General features: G+C 34.8%; 1 protein-coding gene across 1 annotated transcript in view; it reads right to left on the bottom strand.

Annotated features, from left to right (window-relative positions):
- The window catches only part of LOC133193475 (uncharacterized), a 74,857-nt gene that overhangs the window by 24,433 nt on the left and 28,259 nt on the right, over positions 1 to 22,165 (bottom strand). The window contains exons 5-10 of the mRNA XM_061329439.1: positions 19,978 to 20,214; positions 19,603 to 19,711; positions 13,939 to 13,949; positions 13,624 to 13,695; positions 8,852 to 9,142; positions 99 to 205 (exon numbers count right to left, since the gene is read on the bottom strand). Of these exons, the coding sequence (XP_061185423.1) occupies positions 99 to 205; positions 8,852 to 9,142; positions 13,624 to 13,695; positions 13,939 to 13,949; positions 19,603 to 19,711; positions 19,978 to 20,214 (827 nt within the window). The remainder of the gene's footprint in view (positions 1 to 98; positions 206 to 8,851; positions 9,143 to 13,623; positions 13,696 to 13,938; positions 13,950 to 19,602; positions 19,712 to 19,977; positions 20,215 to 22,165) is intronic.

Below are 22,165 nucleotides of genomic sequence, written 5' to 3'. Positions count from 1 at the left end.
AAATTCTTTTTAATTGCATTTTTTTTACCTTGATTGTATCTTACGCACCTTAATAATACATAAAGAAAAAAATAACCAAAGGTAACTTAGTGAAGTACCTCTTTCTGTTGATTACAGTGCTTGCCGAACACTACTATATATGGATGTCCCTGTTTTGTTCGAGAGGTGAACATGTAAATCATCTCTATCCATCTTATGATGAAATCTGCAGTACAAAATGAAAAATTAAGTTTCTACAAGATTTCGCCGTACTAGCAATTGGTTCTTTTTTGTATATAATAACTGAAAGTACAGTACTATCAATACCATATTAATATCTCGAGTTACAATGAGTCCCCCCCCCCCCCACATACACACATCTGATCCTCCTTCACAAACTGTCACGGTACCTCAGTCGGTAGAGCGCTCGCTCCGTGATCGGAAGGTCGTGTGTTCGAATCACGGCCGCGACCGACCTAAGTCGATGAAAAATTGGTAGTAACTGTTCCTTCGCCAAGCACTCGGTACTTTGAAGTGAAAGTTGAAAGTTCGAATGAGACCTTAAAATTCGGGACCCCGTGTCACGGTAGGCATTGGCACGATAAAGAACCCTCATTTCTCAATGGCCCTAAGTGCCGAGTAAGGGTTCTAAATTTGAAGCCTCTACATGAGTGAAAAATTCTCAAATGGGACGTAAAACAGCATATAATCAATCTATCCTCCTTCACATACTTCATTGCTTTCAACTTTGTTTTACAATGCTATTGCAGAGTTGGAAATAACATTTAAAACCTTAGGGGCCATGTGGCCCCCCCTTTTTTTTTTCAAGTTTTACTAGGCACATATATTTTTAGGGGCCAACTATTTTTTCTCCACTTTGTAAAAAAAAAAAAATGATTTTTTTTTAATCTTAATCTCTGAGAATTATACTTTGCTGTTCACGGTCTTTCATTTTTCTGAAGATTTTGACACCATAAATGAATGAAATTGCATGAAATTTTGCTTTCCTTCATTTCACAGTCATAACGTTAAGGCGATTCAGAGTCTAGAAAACATTTTGTAGGAGGAAACAGTGAAAATGAAAGTGCATGTAATTGTAGAATTAAAGAATGATCAGGCCGAAAAGTTGTTAAAATTCTTGCTCGCCATGTGAGGGATTACATCCTCTAGAGTTCGTCGCCCACAGGCAAAATTACTACATTTTATTTTATATAAAAATGTATTACTATCGGAAAACTGAAATGCATTTTTAATTGTATTCTGTGTACCAATTATATTGATATTTATACCAACATAATTAAGATATAGCATTTTGAGCAGACGTTCGAAGATACATGTACTGTGGTTTGAAGCTAATGGAACATGTGGAAAGTTGTTGATTAAAAATTGGAAGAAGACAATTATAACACATGAAGATATTGAGAATGTTAGAGACCTCTCAGAGACTCCCATGAAATTAAGTAAAAATAATTGAGCGAAAATAATTAGACGAATGTGTCTTAAAAGTAAGCAAGTCAAGTGTATATTGGATGCTGAAATATGATTTGAATCTTACAGCTTGGACTGGTTAGAACAAATGTTTTGATGACGACTCATGTCTTTCAAATCCAAGAACATTTGGCCTCCACACCTGCACACTCACCTGACTAAAACCCCCTTGACTTTTATCTCAGGGGACATTCTAAAGGTAATACTTTATAAAACACACCCCCAAACAACACGAGAACTCAAAATGCTCAAAAAAAATGAGACCAGGCTCATTACGCGGGAAATCTGTGCACTAGTATTGAGAAATTTCTTGCATTGGATAGATTTATTGATTCAGCAAAAATGACGCCACTTAGAACATATTTTGTAACTAAGTGAAATTTTACACATTTTCTGTATTTTTTGTAACTCCTTATCTATTTGTCAGATTAAATTCATTTTTATCTGAATGAATGTTGAAGTCGTGCCTTTTAATATAGCAGGTTGGTAGATGGTATTGGATAAAACACCATTAAATTGTAATCAATCAAAATGGTTGCATGTTTTCTGAAACATCCTGTACATACATATATATGCAAATATACACAAATAATAATCATGAGTTAATGTGACCTTGATTTCCATATTTTTGGACTTGTCGCTTGAAAGCATGTGTTAGGGACATTTGTGTGTATACAGGTACATCAATTCATAAAACAGCGCCAGAATATTGAAAGGAAATTTCAAAAGTTTTATAGTTATGAGTTGGAACACACAAGTCTAAATTGGATTCATATCGAAGATTGTTTGGATTTACATTGGAAATTAAACATACTATTTATATAAAAAGGACTAGAGTTAAAGGTGCTTAGACACAGATTTGAAGTTTATATTTTCTCAAATTTTCTGTATAATATCACAACTTATTTGTTGCTATAGCATTTCACACCAAAATAAAATTAAAAACTTATTTAATCTGGAAATTATTGAAACTACGGATTTCGGGAGGCGTTTGATTAACACATCCTTGCATTTTCACAATTTTTAACTTTATCCTGAATACTTAAGAAAAGTAGCAATTTTGTTGTGTATTAATGAATAAAATTAATTTATAATTCAGAAAATTCAGAGTAAAAATGTTCTTAAGCAAAACCCACTCACTTAAGTATTGTCAGACCGTGCTCAGTGTTGTGTAGTTGTGTACAGAGTTTAACAAATTGAATACACCCGTGAAACGTAAACTGTTTTTGTAAACAGGGCACGAGCTCTGTTGTTGTTAATGCTTTCGTTTCACCGGGTGTGTTCAATTGTTAAACTCTGCACACACCACTGAGCACGGACTGACAATACTGGTGAGAGGATTTTGCTTTCTACATTTCTTCTCTGAAATTTCTGCATTATAGTTTTAATATTTTTCATTAATAAAAAACAAAATTGCTACTTTTCCTAAGTAATAAGAATGAGGTTAAAATTTGTGAAAGTGCAAGGATGTGTCTATCAAACGCGTCCAGAAATTCGAAGTTTCAATAACTTCCAGATAAACTAAGATTTTTATCAAATTTTCGTATGAAATGCTATAGCAACATATAAGTCATGAAATTATACAGAAAATTTGAGTAAAATTAACTTCAAATCCGTGTCTAAGCACCTTTAAACAGTGATTTATACAAAAAAAAATTATTTACAGTAAGTTGCTCACAGACTGTGAGCCAATCTAGTTTCTGAAAGATAGGTTGAGGGTGCATCAGGGGGAGCATCTAAAATATACTCGCATCACGTGTTTGCAGTTTTTAAATTATCAAGATTTGTGAGATGTATTACCCCGCACTGTTAACATTAATCAATTGAAGGTATAATATATGTATTGGAAAACAGCTTGTGTGTTTAAATCGGAAGATTTGTTTTTAATCCTACAGAGGACAGAAATTTTATGTGACAGTGATTTACACACATGGCAAACATGTGTATTGTATTGTAAGGAACTGTCCAAAATAAACTCCGAGGATTTTTTTTTTTCATTTGATACAATGTCTAGTGGATAGATTATTTAAGCTCAGAAAAATATGATCTTTTACCGACTAACATTCATTATAGTTTTTGAAGCGTTTAAAACCATTTGATTCTGCGAACACCATTTTTCTATACAAGCAATATCCTTTGATAATGCATTCACAATAGATAGGGAACCTTTGCTGGATGCATGTAGAGTGGCATCATCAGCAGTCTATATTGGATTTTTTTAATACGTAATGAAAGGTGATTATAGAAACAGAAGAGGTCCTGGTATAGACCCCTGTGGAGCTCCCGCTGTAACTTGCTGATAAGATGATTTGTTTTTAGAAAAGATGACACTTTTTTTGGCTTTTTACATTTTGCGTTATTACATGTGTCGAGGTTAAGACAAAACGTGATACCAAACTCTTTGGTTTTAATACTAGTTTTAGAATTTAAACATTATTTGAGACTATTTTAAAATCACATTTCCTAATGTTTCAAAAATCTGTCAATACTACATGGTATTAAAATATATAAAGACATGCAAGTTCACATTTTGTGTTCCTAAGATCCTTTGTCGAAATTGAATTGTAAAAAAGTGCCGACAATACTTGACATTGCGATAACTTAACTTAGCGGAACTCTTTCGCGGTGAAGGTAGGAAGCGTCTGTTGGATGGGGGCAATATGCTATTGTATACAGTGCGAGATAGATCACTGTGGATTTTATAAGGACAGATAAGAAAGAAATCTTGGTGCAATATCTTGCTGAACATTCGCTGAACCAGGCTAATAAAACTTTGAGAGGAGCTAGTCCTCATATGTTACATTTTTTACAATACTTTTTTACTCTTTGGAAGCTGATGAAATACTCTAAACATTCCATGACAGCCTACTACATTTGTATTTGGAGTTCAACCCTCCGCCATACATTGTTCCTTCGCATAATGATTGTTCGAATCATTCGATTGTGACTACTGTAAACCATGTTATGCCCAAGAAATCTTGCGACATTAAGAGCTTCCTCGACTCCCCAAAAAGAACGGCAGTTAGTTAGATAACTGCGAGGAAATCGCGATATGAAGTGTTCTGAGATGAATGGTCAGTTTCAACACAAAAGAAACAAACATTCACATTTCCAGGCATATTTTGTGTTATTTAAACGACGCATTTTAATGATTGGAACATTTGTGTCGTAGGCTTTCATGAGATGATGTTCCCTTGTTGGATAAATGATCCACCAGCAAGGATAATGATTGACTGGAAGGGTGTTAGGTCAATTCCCTGAAGAATCCGCCTAATATCGGACAGCCCCTTGACCTGTACGGGTCGCATCATTTCACAGTAATCCACGGATTCGGATTCACTGGAGTCTTTCCAGATGGAACCTCAGACACCAGTCGTAGGTTCTTTCCCGGTCTGTTGCGAGTTTTCTGCTCTGTTTGAGCTGACATGGTTTCCAGGAAAGTTGAGGATTCCCTTGAATCCGCTTTAGTATACTGTGTTTGCCTGGACATGACTTGTACTTTTGAATTCTTGGGTTGTTTGAGTTGACTAATATAGAGTAGCCGTGACAATGCCATCACTTTTCCATTTTAGTAGTACTTCTAAAGATAAATGTATAGTGAAGGGAAATATACCGTAATGTGTATAATCGGGTTCTTCAAAGGGATGTGTAAGTTTTTCTTTTACTCTGAGTTGATGATTGGAATGATTATTAAGACTGCTCTGTCTGAGGGTAAATCACACAGTACTAAAAATTTCTCTCATCTAGAGACGGGGACCGGGTAAGGTACTACTTGCATCGTATTTCTCCCCTAGGTTCTTATTGATAGATAAGAACAGGGTGTCTCAATCTTCTTTAGATTTACTACACCCAGAACTTAAGGACTAATGACCCTCTGCTCCAAATTTCACGAAAATTTTTTAAACTTCCCACCATTGATTTTCATCAAGAGCTACAGCATCAAAATCAAATGAAAAATAGTATGAGGTATGAAGCGCTGCTTATTTTTTCAGAAATGATTTTTATGTCCGATCATAATATGAAGAAATTTTAACACAGAGATTAGGAAGAGTAATAATTTATTATCACAACATAAAATTAGAAATATGCGGTGTATATGAAAATAATATTTAGTGTCATACCTACTAAATTCATATTAGAAATCATAATGAAGCGCTGCTTCCTAAGTCAGAATATCACAATGTTATACGTGGTTGTAAGAAAACAATACATCTATTAGCAAGAGTTATCTTTCTTATAAATATTTTTTCATTGGAAAAAAAATGTAATACTAATAAAAATTCTACATTTGGTGCTTGATACATTAAACCATTTTTAAAATGATCATTTAAAAGATAGAACTTACTCAATTTTTAAGGGTTTTAAAACTGGATTTAAATATTTTTTTGTCAAACATAATAAAACAATTTGAAAGTACAGTGAAAGGAAATATAAGGCAATGTTTCCATCATATACTAAGTTTGATCGAACTGACTGCTCAAAGGTCTCAATAATTAAACTCTGATAAATTAAACTATGAGTAATACTAGGATATTTTACTTGGAAAGTTATCTCTCTTATCAGAGGGTCGGCCCCCCTTAACATCTATTCCTTAGGATACTTGCCACTGGTGCTTATAACATTTATACTTTTATTTTGCTTTTACCTTTAACTTATTTATTGCTGATTCAACAGCCAACTTCTTCAGCTAACTTCTGAATGCCTGACTTACCCCAAGCTTTGCCTTATATACCCATAGACTAGTCCATTCCAAGGGTTGTCAGATCATTCCACTATTTGAAGTCTTCAATGCGTTTTATGCAAATGTCCTAACCATTATAATAAGTGTGAAATATGAAAAAAAAAATGAAAAGTTATTACATATGTTAAAATTTTTGATAAAATAGGTTAAACTTCAAGTTCATGGGGTCAAAGACCATAGAATATTCTGAAAGGTCTTCTCACAGGTATTGCACGAGTGAAATATGAAAACCCTTAAACATATTGACAAATGTCAAAATTTTTGAAAAGTAGGGCCTAAATTAAAATTTTGTTTGTTTGACCGACCCACAAAAATTAGCCCGACTCGAAATATTTTATTGCTCTTTTAATTTACAATTTTTTTTTAATTTGAATATTAATTTCAAACCTCCGAAAGCCGGATACAAACTCGTTATAACGAGATAACTAACTCGTTCTAACGAGATACTAACTCGTTATAACGAGATAACTACATGTATCTCGTTATAACGAGTTAATTTTTTTTATCTTGTCAAAAATGAGCCTATCCGGCTTTCGTACAAACCAGTTTGTTTAATCTTGTTAAAACTTCTTTAGAGTCATTTAGATCCTTTGATTAGTGGCGTTAAAAATAAAATGTAAGTGAATCCTACACTAGCTTTATTTGTTTATTCGGTGCATGCAGCAATACCGCCTTAGATATTTAATGCTCGCAAAGCTGTGCGATCACTTCTCGCTTGAACGCACACAGCTGACAAAAGTAGTAATAGGGGATAGAAAATAAAAGACTGAGAATTTGAGCATGATTTGTTAGAGACATCAAAAATAAATTATTATTAAATAAATTTAATTGAATTATAAAAATTGGAGATGATTTTTAAAACCGAAAGTAAAAAAAAAAACATCGTTGATGAGGAAAAGTGGCAAACAAGGCTGCTGATTTTGCATTCATATACATTAAGTCAGCATACATAGATGTACTAAAACTTAAAAGTTGGAAGAGAAATGGGCTTAGAAACACAGAGTATTAAGTCAAAAGTCAAGTACATTAACAATGTTTCTAAGCCAGAAAGAAGTTCTCAATAGGATTTACGTCATTTTTTAATATAATTTTTTTTAAATTTTTGATATGATGAGTTTTCACTTGATATATTATTTTCCATTGAAAAAAAAAATGCTCTTTTCATTTTTTTTCTGATTTTTAACCCACCCCTTTGATTTTTTTTTTGTTTTGTTTACACAAATGAATACAAGCAGACAAAAAAAAAAACAACTTCAAAACCTTTAAACTTTAGGCATGTAACAGAAAACATGTCTATTCCTTCTTCTTATTACAGCATAAAGTGCTTTCTGACCATGTACAATGCATGTAGGGGAAAAAATCATTTTTCCTTTAAAATAGCACGGCCACATTAGTCATACTAATATTCAGAATTCCCATGTAGTTTAGATTAAATTTGGTTATTTCATGAGTCCTTGGGCCTAGGTTGGACCTACAATTTTTCATGGGGATGTAGAAAGGAAATCTTTCAAAAATAACCTTTTAAAGAGCAGCAATTAAGCGAAAGTATCTCAAATAAGCATTGTGGCACTTACATGTATGTTTCTTGGTATAATTTTTAGAAGAAAAAATAAAATATTTTTCCTACCTACCTACCGATTGTTAAAAATCTGGGTCGGAAAAGGGCAAACAAACATTTTTTGAATTTTGGCCTAGGTCATACCTCAAGGTCAAGAAGTGATAAATCTGGAGATCCGGAAGTCTCGTCACAGGTAAACCACATATGAAATCCCTATCTTCTCTCATTCAAAATTTTTTGCCAATGTTATTTTTTTAAAGTAGGTCAAACCTCAGTTACAGGTTCATTTATTACAGTGTATTCGGAAAGGTCTTGTTACAAGAAATGTACTGTGAAATGTGAAAGCCCTAATATCTTCTCCCATTTATAAGTTATGATCAGGGTTTAAGGTGACAGACGAAAGATTTTTAATCCCCCGCACCCTTGCAAAAGCAGAGGACAACAAGTAAGTTCACAGAACTTTGGTTCAACGGTTTCAGGATCCTATATTGATAGAGGGAAAATTTACAGTGACATAATGTAACTGTCTTGTCTGTTTATCGTACTAAAAATATATTTCAATTTTGAAAAGTTTTTTGTGAATTCTGAACATATATTTCCCAAAATTGAATTATATTAATGTAAACCAAGCAGCAATAATGTAGCTATACCTAATTTTTACGATGTTGCAATCTTTTAGGTCGAGGTCATGAGGTCAAAAATCATACATTCGATAAAATCTTGTCACATGTGAAAAAAGACAGTCCTGAGTTTTCTGGTACAAAAGATACGACCAAGGATAAAATGTTTGAAAGTAGGTCAAACCTCAAGAGGTCAAAAATAGTATTTTCAGAAAGTTCTTGTCACAGGTGATGCACATATTAAACATGAAAGCCCTAATTATATATAAATTCTCTCAATCGACATTCGAACGTTGTAGCCAAGGCTAAATGTTTTTGTGAAAGACAAATCTTCAAGGTCAAAAAGCATAATAAATTACATCCGAAAAGGTCTAGCCACGGATATGAAAGCCATGTTTCTTCTTTTCTGTGCAAAAGATAGTGATGCGATAGTGATAATAGATTATGATACTCAAAAGTCAATACCTAGTAGAGTTTTCTTTCGTGAGTCGGGACCGTTGTCCGATTCCAGTACGAGGTCTGTAGTTTTCAGGGCCAGGCTATATATCAGGATGTACACTGGTCTCCAGTCCAGCAAAGATTTCCGGCTTTGAAACACATCATACTCGGAGCCTAGCTCTCGGATTCGGAGAGGATACAATTGATCTACATTCTTCTCATGTGGCACACCCAGCTGGCGGGGGGTAGGGGCTACTTCTACATCCAGCGGACGGGGGGTAGGGGTTACTTCTTGGTCATAAATCTCGGGAGATACACCTGGGAAAATGAATTCTGTACTTCCAATTACCGGTTAGATATATTGCATCAAAAAGCTTTGTCACGTAACCATTTCTTATTCTGGTCTTTTTAGAGCGATATACGCCTTCTATATATGATTACACCGGGATCATATAAGAAATAACTTAACATTCACTTACATGCATTGTCATTCATATAATGTAATAAAATATAATAATGTGCATTTTTAGTATTTATTCTATTTAAAAAAACATTAAAGCCCTAATCATCCCCGTATGGTTCAAAATGAAATGATTTGAATTCGAATCCATATTACAAAAGGATATTTCCAAACTTATAAGTAAAGTTTAAGCTTTTTATGAGACACATTTACAAATCGTACTACAAATCGTACATGTACCACTTAACAGATTTCCATAATAGTTTGAAAATGTTCCTTCTTAAAATCTAGAATTAGAATATGTTTCAAGGTACTATAGTTTTTAACATTGGTCTCCTATTGCAACCCTTCTTGACCCTCTCCCTCCACCACACCAAGGACTTTCGGGATAGTTCGTATATGACCATGTGCTTCATGTAGATTTTTCCATCTCAATACACTCAAGAAATGGACATTTACTTGCTATGTTTCTTTTTTATCTCAAAGTTATCATAATCTTACTTCGGGATCAAACTTGACAACATAATTTACTTAGAAGAAACTATCATTCGAAATTATTTTTCCATCAAATTAAAGCTTCTGTTAAATCTTATTTTCGTGGGGGTCAAATTTTCGGTTTACGAAAAAATACTGATTCGTGGGAATTTCATTTCGTTAGAAAATATATATTATTCAAATCTTAGCTACACTTTCTGACGTAATGATAACCAAATAAGGACTGAAAGGTAAAAAGGTCAACTGAACATAATACAACACTGTAAAGGATCCAGAGAAGTATCAAATAAAACAAAATAAACTGGTAGATAAAGCTCAGTTACTCATGCCCTGTTCACACGAATGCGCATTGAATATCTAATTCGAAGTAAAATAATGCGAATTAAATTGCGTTCATACGTCACCTTATGCAGAGCAGTAGATCCATTTGACACAATGGGGTAGTGTCTGTACACATTTTGGAGATTAACATTTTTTTTTCTATATTTTTCACTAAAAAATAGCATAAGCATAAGCACGTATATTTGACCGCTGACATGTGGCATGTGATTTAATTTTGCCAATAACGCATGCGTCGGAATTTAATTCGAATTAGCTTCGCTCACACAGTGCTAATGCGAAGTAATTTGATGCGCAGTACTTAAATTAATTCGAATTAAACCAATTTGTGCGAAATTCTCCGTGTGAACACGGTTCAAATTTAATTCACAGTAACTTTGTTTAATTTGAATTTAACTCTCCGTATGAACAGGGCATTCAGCAAAAGAAATAGAATAATCTGGAATCAACAAAGTAATTAGTCTTGTACTCAATAAAAAATCTTAAAGTATATATATCTACTTGCCTGACTTGCCTCCATTTGTCACTATCACCTTGCAGACTAAACAAAACACTAGAGTTTGAGTACTTTTAGAAAAGTCACTTCATTTTCTTTCACATTGGCCTTTCTCGGTCTTTGAAGAACATTTAATGTACAAAGACAGGAACTTTTTTCTCATTTTTATTTATCTATTTCTTACAAGTCTACCTGACCATTAAACACTATGAAAGTATTTTCTGTATTATATATTATAAAAATTCTTGTACAATTCTCTTATTCAATTGACCTTTCGGTTACATTATCTACAGTGATTATTTATCTTAGGTGAATAGCAAAGCGGATTAACTTCTCCCAGTAGAATACAAAAAAGAGCTCTGCCCTGCACTAGAACACTTAACCAAGTGGTCCTGAATTTCGAATATCTACTAAAAATACCCCTTCCTTATTACAACTTTGTACTCTGACTGCCCCCTACATCCCAAGAAGCAAAGAAGAATGAAGATGTTCAAAGAAATAATGCATTTCTACTATAGATTCAACACAGACCCACCCTTACCCCAAAACCTCTGACCCAGGGGTCATGAAAATCAAAATCATAATTTTGGAAGAGGAACCCTTGCTAAGCATAACTAAGAACTTTTTTTGTTTGCTTAATACCCAGGAGAAGAGAAGATTTTAAAGATATAAAGCATTGTCATTGTTATCAAAAGAGCCCCCCTCCCACCAGAACCCCCTGACCCAGGGGCCGCAAATTTCATAATTTTTGGAAAGCATCGTTGCTCATCATTACCATATACACAATCTGCTAAACACCCAGGAGCATAGAAGAAAATTTTCAAATAATTAATGCGTTTTCACTATATAATCTAAAGAAACCCACCCTTACACCTGAACCTCTGACCCCTGGGGCCACAGATTTTACAATATGGAAAAAACACCCTTACTCATCATCATGCACCTAGTTTATCTGATAAATATACACGGGGAGGGGGATTTTTCAGAGAATTCATGATTTTCCACTATGTGTCATAAGACCCTCGTTCTAACTCAGAGCACCTGATCCTGGGGACCATGAATTTCACAATTTTTGTAGAGACTCAGTGCTCATTACAACGATGCCATCTGTTTGATGGCTTGGTGTTCAGGAGTAAAACAGAATTTTAAAGATAGCACTAATTTTGATGGAGGCAGGAACTATAAAATTCACAATTTTTGAACCCCTTCACCTACTGATTTCGAAAGCCCATTGAGCTCATTTTCATAGGTTAAAAAATGTTGCGTTATAACGCAAAACTTTAGCCAATAAACGCGTAACTTTCGCGTTATAACGCGAAATTATACATATATAGTCATGTTACTCAGGAACCTGTGATCTTGACTGACAGATAAGAAACATGAACGCAGACGGGAACTTCTATGAATTTATAAAATGACATTTCTTCTTCAGATGTAAAAAAAAGAATTGATGCGAGAAATGGACAGATTAGTGTTGATTTTGCATTTAATCTCACAAAACCCTACAAATTAATAAAATGAATATTCCTTAAAATATTTTCTTGTTTTTCACCTGTTGAATCCCAGAAATTCTTTAGACGATCTTTTTTTCCAGGAAGATCTCCACTCGTCGCTTTCTTTTTCAAGGCTGTTTTTTTTTATCATTAAAGTTCACTCTAACTTTACTACTAGTAAAGAAATCCATAATTCTAGACTATAAATCATACACTTTAGAAATCTTGCTTAAAAGTGAGTGAACAATGTATCATTTCATGAGTTTAACGTGTCATATGATGCTTTAAAGAATAATTATAATAGGATACTGTTAATCACAAATTTATCAGGGAGAAGGGGTCTTCTTTTCTTGATTTTCTCCATAATTTATACAAGGGATTGTTAAAAAGACTAGCGCTATAAATTAAAACTGCTTAAGATATATACAGCGAAGAGTTTGTATATATATATATATATATATATATATATATATATATATATATATATATATATATATATATATATATATATATATATATAATATTGTGTAAGTAATGGTATGACCACATGGCGCAACCTAAAAATATGATGTTGTATTTCTACAGTGAGTCTTTCGGATCCGGAGATGAATCATTAATTTGGATACGAATATTTGTCATCCAATTTTCGTATAATTAGGTAACTCATATGATGTGACACAATTGTTCCGTAAAATATACAAATTTACCTCATTGTTGTCAATTTTCTGAGATTTTAATTTTACTTCAAATTCTATAGAGGGTGTTAAAAATGACGCCGAAAAGAGGGATCATTTTCCCGAAAGTTTCACTATGGAAAAACTCGCATAGACTTTGAAATTGTTTGGACAGCGTTAAGAAGGACAAAATGTGACGACAAAAAAAGATTTAGAAAGAGGAGAGACACACTCAATGGCGAGAAAACATAAAATTTCAGCTTGTGATAATCCAAGTTCAAAATAGTCTTTCGTTTTTTATTGTAATGAATAAACTAGATCATTAAAGTAAAAGAAAATGGAAACTTATGCAAATGTCTCTGTTTTACAGGGAAAGTTTCGCGTTATAACGCGAAAGGTACGCGTTTATTCGCGAAAGTTTCGAGTTTATTCGCGAAAGTTTCGCGTTTTAACGCGAAAAATATATTTTTTTTACCTACGAAAATGAGCTCAATGGGCTTTCGTAACTGATGGCATATGCCAAAAATTGTTGAAACTAGTTCAGTGGTTCAAAAGAAGGAGCTAAAATGTTTTTTAAAAATTACGACCGCAGAACGCACGACGACGAACGAAAAAGATAGCAATAGGTCACCTGAAAATTTAACAGTTCATAGGTGACCACAAACTACATGTGGTTGATGAAGGTATAATCCTTATAGTTTTACTCGCATAAATATTAATGACAAACCATTGACAAGTAATTTTTCACACCTCTCATGCACTAGAGGTAGGATTATAGTTGCGCAGTAATCAAAATTGAGTCATTTCCCCCCGTAATTTAAGGATTATATAACAATATTTACCAACAGTAACTTCCTGCTGTCTAGGACTTGCCTGTGGATGTGATTTGTGAATATCTCGATAAGATTCATTAGGTCCAAGAGATCTGTAAAAAGTAAGAAATAATAAAGACATTGAATATCATCTATTAACAGAAGACTCTCAATAATTGGGTCCGGATAGGGCCATGTAGTTCACTATCGCACCACTATGCATCGACCATTGGGTCGAAGGTGCGAAGACGATGGTGCGATAACTAGCTAGTATAGTGTCATTGTGTCATCGTCATTTTTGCTATCGTATCATCTCGTCGTCGCACTATTACTCCATCGTGTCATTGCACCAACGACTAGGCATTTTAAAAATGCGCTATCGCACTTTTGTCATTGCACCATCGACCCAAGTCGCGGAGTAAGAATATGACCCTGAAGTCGCGGGTTCAAATCCCACTACGGGACGTAGAGTCCGGTCCTTCGGATGAGACAGTATAAGCCGAGGCCCCATGTCGCAGTAGGTGCTGGTACAAAAAAAGGATCCCTTGCTGCTCAAAGGTCGTAAGTCCCGAGTACAGGTCTCAATTTGCTGCCCTTCACCGCCAAGTGGTGGCGTCTCAATATGGGTGAAAAATTCTCGAAGGGACATTAAAAAAAACCAAACAAACCATCGACCCAAACCTCGATGATGCAATAGTGAACTACATGGTCCTATCCATATTCAATATGTGAACTACATGGTCCTATCCGGACTCTATAAGGCTCATTGTTACAAAACAAAAAGGTTCATGGGCCTTGCTGGTCATCTGAGTACATGTACCATGTATTGCTGGTCACCAGCGTACATGTACCTCGTATTGCTGGTCACCTGAGTACATGTACCACGTATTGCTGGTCACCTGCGTACATGTACCACGCATTGCTCGTCACCTTAGTACATGTACCACGTATTGCTGGTCACCTAAGTACATGTACAATGCATTGCTCATCACCTAAGTACGCTGTACATGTATCAATATTGATGGTCGTCACTTGAGAACATGTAACACGTGTTTCCCTTGATATTTACTTTGTCCCATTTGGTTCAGGGCCTCTTGAATCATGTGACAAAACTATTACATTTTAGTGAGACTGTCATAGGAGTAAAAGAGATATTTAAAGATTAAGCATATATTAAATATATGATGAAATGAGCCCCACGAACAAGGTGAGCTCTCAGGACACACACTTCAGAAATTTGGTAAGGACAAATAGCTTTCTGCCATCATGCATTAGGTTTGCTTGCTTAATGTCCAGGAATAACCAATATTTTAAAAGATGATTTTAAATTTCTTACATTTTTGATTCCCTATTGAACTCCCGGGGTTTCATCAAACTTGAATTCGCACTTCATGATCTGTGGATGCTTGCATATCAGTGTAACTGATCATGGCCTTACTGTTCATCAATATTTTCAACATGTGTCCCCAGTAGCCTTTGATCCCCTTTTGTTGCCCCCGGCCACGTCACGATTTGAGCCAACTCAAATATGCGCTATCTGGGAATGCTTCAGTTAATATGAAAGATGCTGTTCATGAAATTATTCAAGTTTTTTTTTTAAATTTATTAACTCCCTATCATTTTCTTTTGTATACGCATGACGCAGTGATTATAGTTAATTAAGTTCTCGCTTCCTTTTTCGAGTCGCAGGTTTGAATTCTATCTGGAATTTTGAGATAAGTCCTTCGGATGAGACAATTTAAACTGAGGTCCCTTATCGAAGTACATGTAGATGCTTGAACGCAAAAATTCTCTTGCTACTCAGAGACCGTAAGTACAGTTATAAATTTGCAGCATTCTACTGGCAATTGATGACATCCCGTTCAGTGAAAAATCCTTGACGTGAAGGAAACATCCTATTGTGGGCCAATCTCACGCCCGAACCCATGATCTTGATTAATTGATTGATTGTTGTTTAATGTCCCTTTCGAGAATATTTTTACCTATATGGAGACGCCACTACTTGCCGGTGGAGGGCTACAAATTTTTGACCTATACCTGGCACTTAGGGCCATTAAGCAGTGAGGGATCTTTTTCGTGCCAGCACCTACTGCGACACGGGACCTCGGTTTATACGGTCTCATCCGAAGGACCGGTCTCCACGTCCCGCAGTGGGATTCGAACCCGCGACGCCTACGTATACATGAGGATACACACTTACATGACTAAAAAAAGTCCTGCTTTTTGTGTCAAGAATACTAAAGTTGTTTATGTTTTCCCTACATACTTTATATATTTTGATGTTAAACTTTGATTCCGCTTTGTATTTGCATCCAACCCCGGGGTGCCACTTCACCAGAGTACACCCGATAGACCGGACGCAATTCATAGCGCTCCGGATTTCTTTGTTCACAACTGTTTATAAACTTCAAATTAAACAGCTAACACTGTAAATATTTTGGTAGTTTAGTAGTAGTGCCAATTGTTTTTGTTTCTCTATTTCTTTTGTTTTTATGACTTCTTAACTTTTTTCTTTGTCCTGAGAAAGGGACAGGTCGTCCCGAAAATTTGACAATTATTATTGTTCGTGTCGTTGGTCATTTTTAGTACTTTATCTAAATTTCTATCCGTGACCGTGACCACGGCCAGGAACACGTTAAGTTCCTAGACAGTACCGTTGTCAGAAACCTTTAAAGTTAAGCACTGAAACTGGTTCGTTGTCATGAACATACAGGTGAAGTTATGATAAAATCTGTCTGGTGTCATGACTTGAGAAGACAGACTGTGAGAATTTTTTCATTTTTCAAGTTAAATTATCTATAACAATGTCTGAAATTACAAGGGGAAACAGGGCTGACACCTCATTTGGTGTTGTATGAATTTCAGCCGTTAAAAAGAAGTAATAAAAGAAGAGTTTGCGTTGGCGACATTAACCCTGTTGAAATCACTTGTGGATTTGATACATTTTCCTATTGAGATGTTATATTTTTCGTAAATATAATATACACACCAACTGGTGCAGACAGTATCAAGACATGTTGTAAGCCTTTACAGAAAAATGAGAACAAATTAAAATTGAAAATTTTGATTTATTTCATTTTTTGCCCGTTGTCATGACAAGATACGAAAATTCAGTCCGTTGTCATCGGTCCGTTGTCGCTACTGTACTTTATACACTACGAAGGACGATCTTATGTTGTTTTAGGTATTGTTAAGCATGCCATCAAAAAGAGGAGTGTGACGGTACATATTGTTGTATTGTACAAATTGTCGTCGGCGACAAAATGTACCTACCCTGACTGCACATATCGTCGTCCATCAGTACATATTGTCGCCGGCGACAATTTGTACCGAGACGAGCCTTTTCTTCCTCCTATTTAATGAAAGACAAAATGTACAGTCAAGCATGGGCACGTTTTGTCGTCGGCGACAATATGTACTGTGAACATTTGCACATTTTGTCGCCGATATATTGTGTTGAATATTTACTAAGGCTGGCTGAAATTAATTCTACGTTTAACGTCACCTATAAACTTCAAAACCTACGAGGGCGGGAGGAAAAAATTAAACAGAATTTTCAAACAAAAGAGTCATTACTCATCTACATGAATTAAAATACTGTTAGTATTTGTAATCATGTACAGACTCTTGGTTAAATAATCATTTCAGTAAACCTGTATCTTTAAATGATAGACTGATTAGACTCAGCTCAAATATACCTCATAGAGGGTCCAAGTATTGTCTATCTCTATGGAATGTAGTTTTTTAGGTGCTAAAAGTAAGGGCAAACCGGAACAGAAACATTAAAAAAATGTGGATTTGCTTGTTTTTTCAAAGTGCCAAATTTCTCTGAAACCTACGCGCGCGGATGACGTTAAACATAGAATTAACTTCGGACAGCCTAAGCTCGTGGAGAGAGAGAGAGAGATTGACACACATACACAGAGAAAGAGACAGACAGACAAACAGCTAGACAGACAGAAGAATAGACAAAGTGTTTGGCTGATAAATAAGTAAACAAGTTGTATTTATTTAGCATTACTCGCAATACTGTATAGGGAGAAATGGTGTTGCTCAGAAAATTGTGTCCAGCAATGGTTTACTTAACTATGATATATTAAAATACCGTAGTTCTTGAGATATCTGAAAAATCAGTCTATTCTTTTTTCTCATTACATATACATGGATATTAGATTGAAAGTTATTTGTTTAGTAGTAATGTTATCTGGAATTCATTTTTTTTTTGCTTAATTCTCATACGAGTGCCGATATAATTGGTGTAGGGGTTGACATTTTTAGCTCACTTGAGCTGATAGCTCTAGTGAGCTTTTCTGATCACATTTTTGTGTCGTTCGTCTGTCTGTCGGTAAACTTTTCACATTTTCAGCTTCTTCTCAGGAACTACTGGCCAATTTCAATTTCAACCAAACTTGCCAGAAAGCAAACGTGGATAAAGGGAGTCAAGTTTGTTCAAATTAATGGTCATGCCCTCTTTCAAGGAAGTACATGTATAGTTAAGAATTAGTGTAAAATTACTGACATCTTTAAATAATCTTCTCAAGTATCATTGTGTCAGAAAAGTTGAAACTTATGTGAAAGCTTTATTATAAAGTGTAGATTCATTTTTATTCAGATCATATCTGGGGAAGGGTAGGGCTACAATAGGTGATCAAAGTTTAAATAGAATATTTAAGAATAACTCTTTCCAAATTTTCTTCTCAAGAACTTCTGGATCAGAAGAAATGATACTTGTGTGAAAGTACATAGTGTACTTTCAATTTTGTAGACTCTGGCACGAAAAAGATCCCACACTTCTCAATGGCCCTGGGTTCCGAGAATACAATGTAGGTCTAAATTTTTGGCCCTCCACCGGCAAGTGGTGATGTCTCCTTATGAGTGAAAAATTTTCTAGAGGGATATTAAAAATACAAACAAACAAACAAAAACAAATTCAATTTTGTTCAAATCATGACCCTCATGGGTAGGGTGGGGGCATAATTGGTGATAAAAGTTGGAATATACGGTATACAGAAATTCTTTAAAAATCTGCTCAATAACCAAAGGCGGGTCTAGCACCGGCGCATACTAGCTAGGATGAAGGTTCCTTAGAGAAAATGAATTGAAAATAAAAACATCGCAGAATAGTTAGCACGTTCGCGTGAGCTGCTTTAAGACGAACCCTAGATTCAATATTATCTGTAATATGATTTGTATTCTTTTAAATTAAGCATATATTTGATCATTTCTGTTGCATTTTATTGATTTACTTGCATGTTAAGAAAAATGACACCGGACCAGATAAACTTAACATGTTCTGACAACGGACTTTTTGCTTATAAATTGCGATTTCTTAAAACATGTTAGCTACAAAAGGCTGTCAGTTGCCTAATACATTTAAAATGAAGTTTCTCTTCATATTTTAAAATAAAAGTACCATTTCGATGAATTAAATATAAGAAATATATAATTTTCCAGCTCACGATCATGCCCTCACACATTGGCATATGATCGCCAACCAAAACTCCTCAAAATGTATTAAGGATATCAAATACATAAATCTTTGTATGGAATACTGAATGTTGTATCTGTTTCCCAAAATTCAAATTTATTCTTAGAATTTGTCAAAAACGTTAAATTTTAGGCATTATTTATAAATTCTTGTATCTTTTGCATGACACCGGACGGATTTTATCATAACCTCACCTGTATGTTCATGACAACGAACCACTTTCAGTGCTTAACTTTAAAGGTTTCTGACAACGGTACTGTCTAGGAACTTAACGTGTTCCTGGCCGTGCGTGACGTCTACGTAGTAGATCCGACACTTAGGATATACAGTGTTGTTGGTTTTTAGTGCTTTATATATATATATATATATATATATATATATATATATATATATATATATATATATATATATATATATATATATATATAAGTTAACGGACAGACGAAGGGACGAATTTCGATCAGATGAGCTCACCTTGGTCTTTGGCTCAGGTGAGCAAACAAAATCATTGAAATTGACACCTTGCTGTACTGTATTGGGTGTTTATAACAGGTCTACCAGCCATGTAGAGAGATTTCCAATTCTGTGGGACAGGAAGCATAAATGTAGTAAAGGAAGAATCTAGTCTGTCTGCAAAAATAATTTAAAATAATCATTTGAAAGACTAGTGTAACATTACTTATTTTCGTATGGTTAAGTTTTTGTGGTCTTCGGATTCGTGGGGATTTGATTTCGTGAACAGAGAAATGTTAAGATGTTTTATCTTAGAAATTTAGCACATGGGTCTCTTTGTACCTGTACCACAAAAAAAAACGAAATAAAATCCCCAAGAAATTAGTGTATTCAAAGTATATTGAATTTGATCTTTTAATATTCTGAGCAAATCCATATCTCACTTTTTTTCTTGACTGAATGCTTTCTTCTACCGATTAATATACACAAATCTTCCTTAACATTTTTGTTTTCTCTTTTCTGGCCCATGACAAAGCTTCTTATTAGTAATTTTGGTTCAGATCCGACGTGACCTATGACATTAATACTGACGTCACGAACAGCAAATCGACCTCTTTGCAATGAAGTACTCAAAACGTCTTGTTCGTCACCTGACATCTGCCGGATTTCGGATGGTAGGCCTACGATGAAATAACATATATTTAAAGTAATTATGAGGAAAATGAATTATTTCCCTTCACCAGGAAATGCAATATTCTATGTTACGTTTGTGTATGTTTGTTTGTCTGTGAATTATTCGTTAAATATTTTATTTACAGAACTATTTAAATGAATAATGTTGAATGAAAAAAGAAAAAGGTACAGTTTCAGTACAAATCTGTCCCTGTATTTTTCCCTGTAAAGCTAATGGTTCCGTACTATCTTAAAAAGTTGCAGTAGACATCAATTTTCAGTGATTTTTTCTTTCAGATTATAGACCACATACATCGCCCGCAAAGATTTTGAGAAGAGTGATTTTTAAAAGAATTTTACATATCCGAATACGAAGTGGGCGACGGCTGTGGACACTATTTTCTCAAGGAAAATAACCACTGAAATGAGTCATTTTGAGGCGTTTACAAAATCAGGTGCAAAATTCGGAAACATTTTATCCTAATTACTCATCCATAAAATATGTCAGATGTAGCATCCAAATCTAATAGTACATTTATAAATGCAAGTTTAGCTTGGTTACTCATTCTGCAAATATAGGTACATCCGAAGCAAGTCTGATAATGTAAACCCGTAATATACAGCACGTAAACCTGTTGTAGTCAGGAATACAGAAATTAAATATTTATTATGTTGCCATCTAGTATCTAGTGATGAATAGAGAACTATAATATTTTCATGTAATTATCCCCTCTCAACGGAGTTCCAGAGGGGATATAGTAATGCGCTGTGTGTGGTTGGGTGGGTGTGTGCGAGTGTGTGTGTGAGGATGTGTGTGTGATTGATTGTATGTTGTTTTACGTCCCGTTCGAGAATTTTTCACTCATATAAAGACATCACCATATACCGGTGAAGGGCTTCAAATTTATACCTTTACTCGGTACTCAGGGCTATTGAGCAGTGAGGGATCTTTATCGTGCCAACGCTTGCCGTGACACGGGGCCTCGGTTTTTAAGGTCTCATCTGAAGGACCCGCAACTTTCACTTCAAAGTGGCGAAGGAACAGTTGCTACCTATTTTTTATCGACTTAGGTCAGTCGCGGCCGAGATTCGAACTCAAGACCTTCCGATCACGGAGCATGCGCTGTGTGTGTGTTGGTGAGTGGGTTAGTTTGTCCTGTGTGCGAAACGGAAGTGACGTAATTTGCACCGGGATCATATGTTGCCTTGATTTTTCTAATTTATTCCTCCATTGTCTGAATCTCTCATATTCCAATCACATAAGTAAAACTGAACAAGGGGATAATAAAATATAACATACAGTATTTTACTTTTCCAAGTGTAAATTATAATTGAGTTGTCTGCAATCGGGTTCGAAATTTTTGTTAAAATCATATTTAGCTTCGTAGCTTGAATTATCTACCTACAGTGACGTTTCCAATTACAGGTTTACGCATCTACGATTATAGTCGATATATTTTTAAGCATGTAAACATTTACTTCTTAACAGCACTTGTCCAATCACTATATATTTAGCTACATCTATATAGCTTGTCTACGTTAAGTGAAGTCGCCAATTACCAGCTGATTAAGGGTTGTCTCAGTTCCGATTCATTCGTATGTATTTTATGCCATATTGTTTAAATTAAAGCACAGAAAAATTAATAAAACACGTCAAGATTGATTTTTCTGAATGTAATCAGTAACAGAATTTCGAAAATCAACATTAACGTTTTTGTACACTACAGCAAGGCAAAAGTTGTTGTAATGTTACCACACCGGATCAATCCGGAAATTTTATGTCCGTCTTTATTTAGTTTTGTTTTCTCTTGTATATCTGCATTTCCTGTAATCTGCACGAGGTTAATGCACAAGCATTTTCATTGAAAAGATTTCTAGTCATTAGATAGCGGCAACCATGTAAGTTATATCGTTAAAAATTGTCTGAATAATAGATTGTTATGTTTATACTTTACTATG

This window comes from Saccostrea echinata, unplaced genomic scaffold (assembly GCF_033153115.1).
Source record: "Saccostrea echinata isolate AGI-Se365-2 ecotype Australia unplaced genomic scaffold, CSIRO_AGI_Sech_v1 ptg000027l, whole genome shotgun sequence".
Taxonomy (NCBI): Eukaryota; Metazoa; Mollusca; class Bivalvia; order Ostreida; family Ostreidae; genus Saccostrea; species Saccostrea echinata.
The sequence above is the reverse complement of the archived record's forward strand: the minus strand, read 5'-3'. Positions and strand labels throughout refer to the sequence as shown.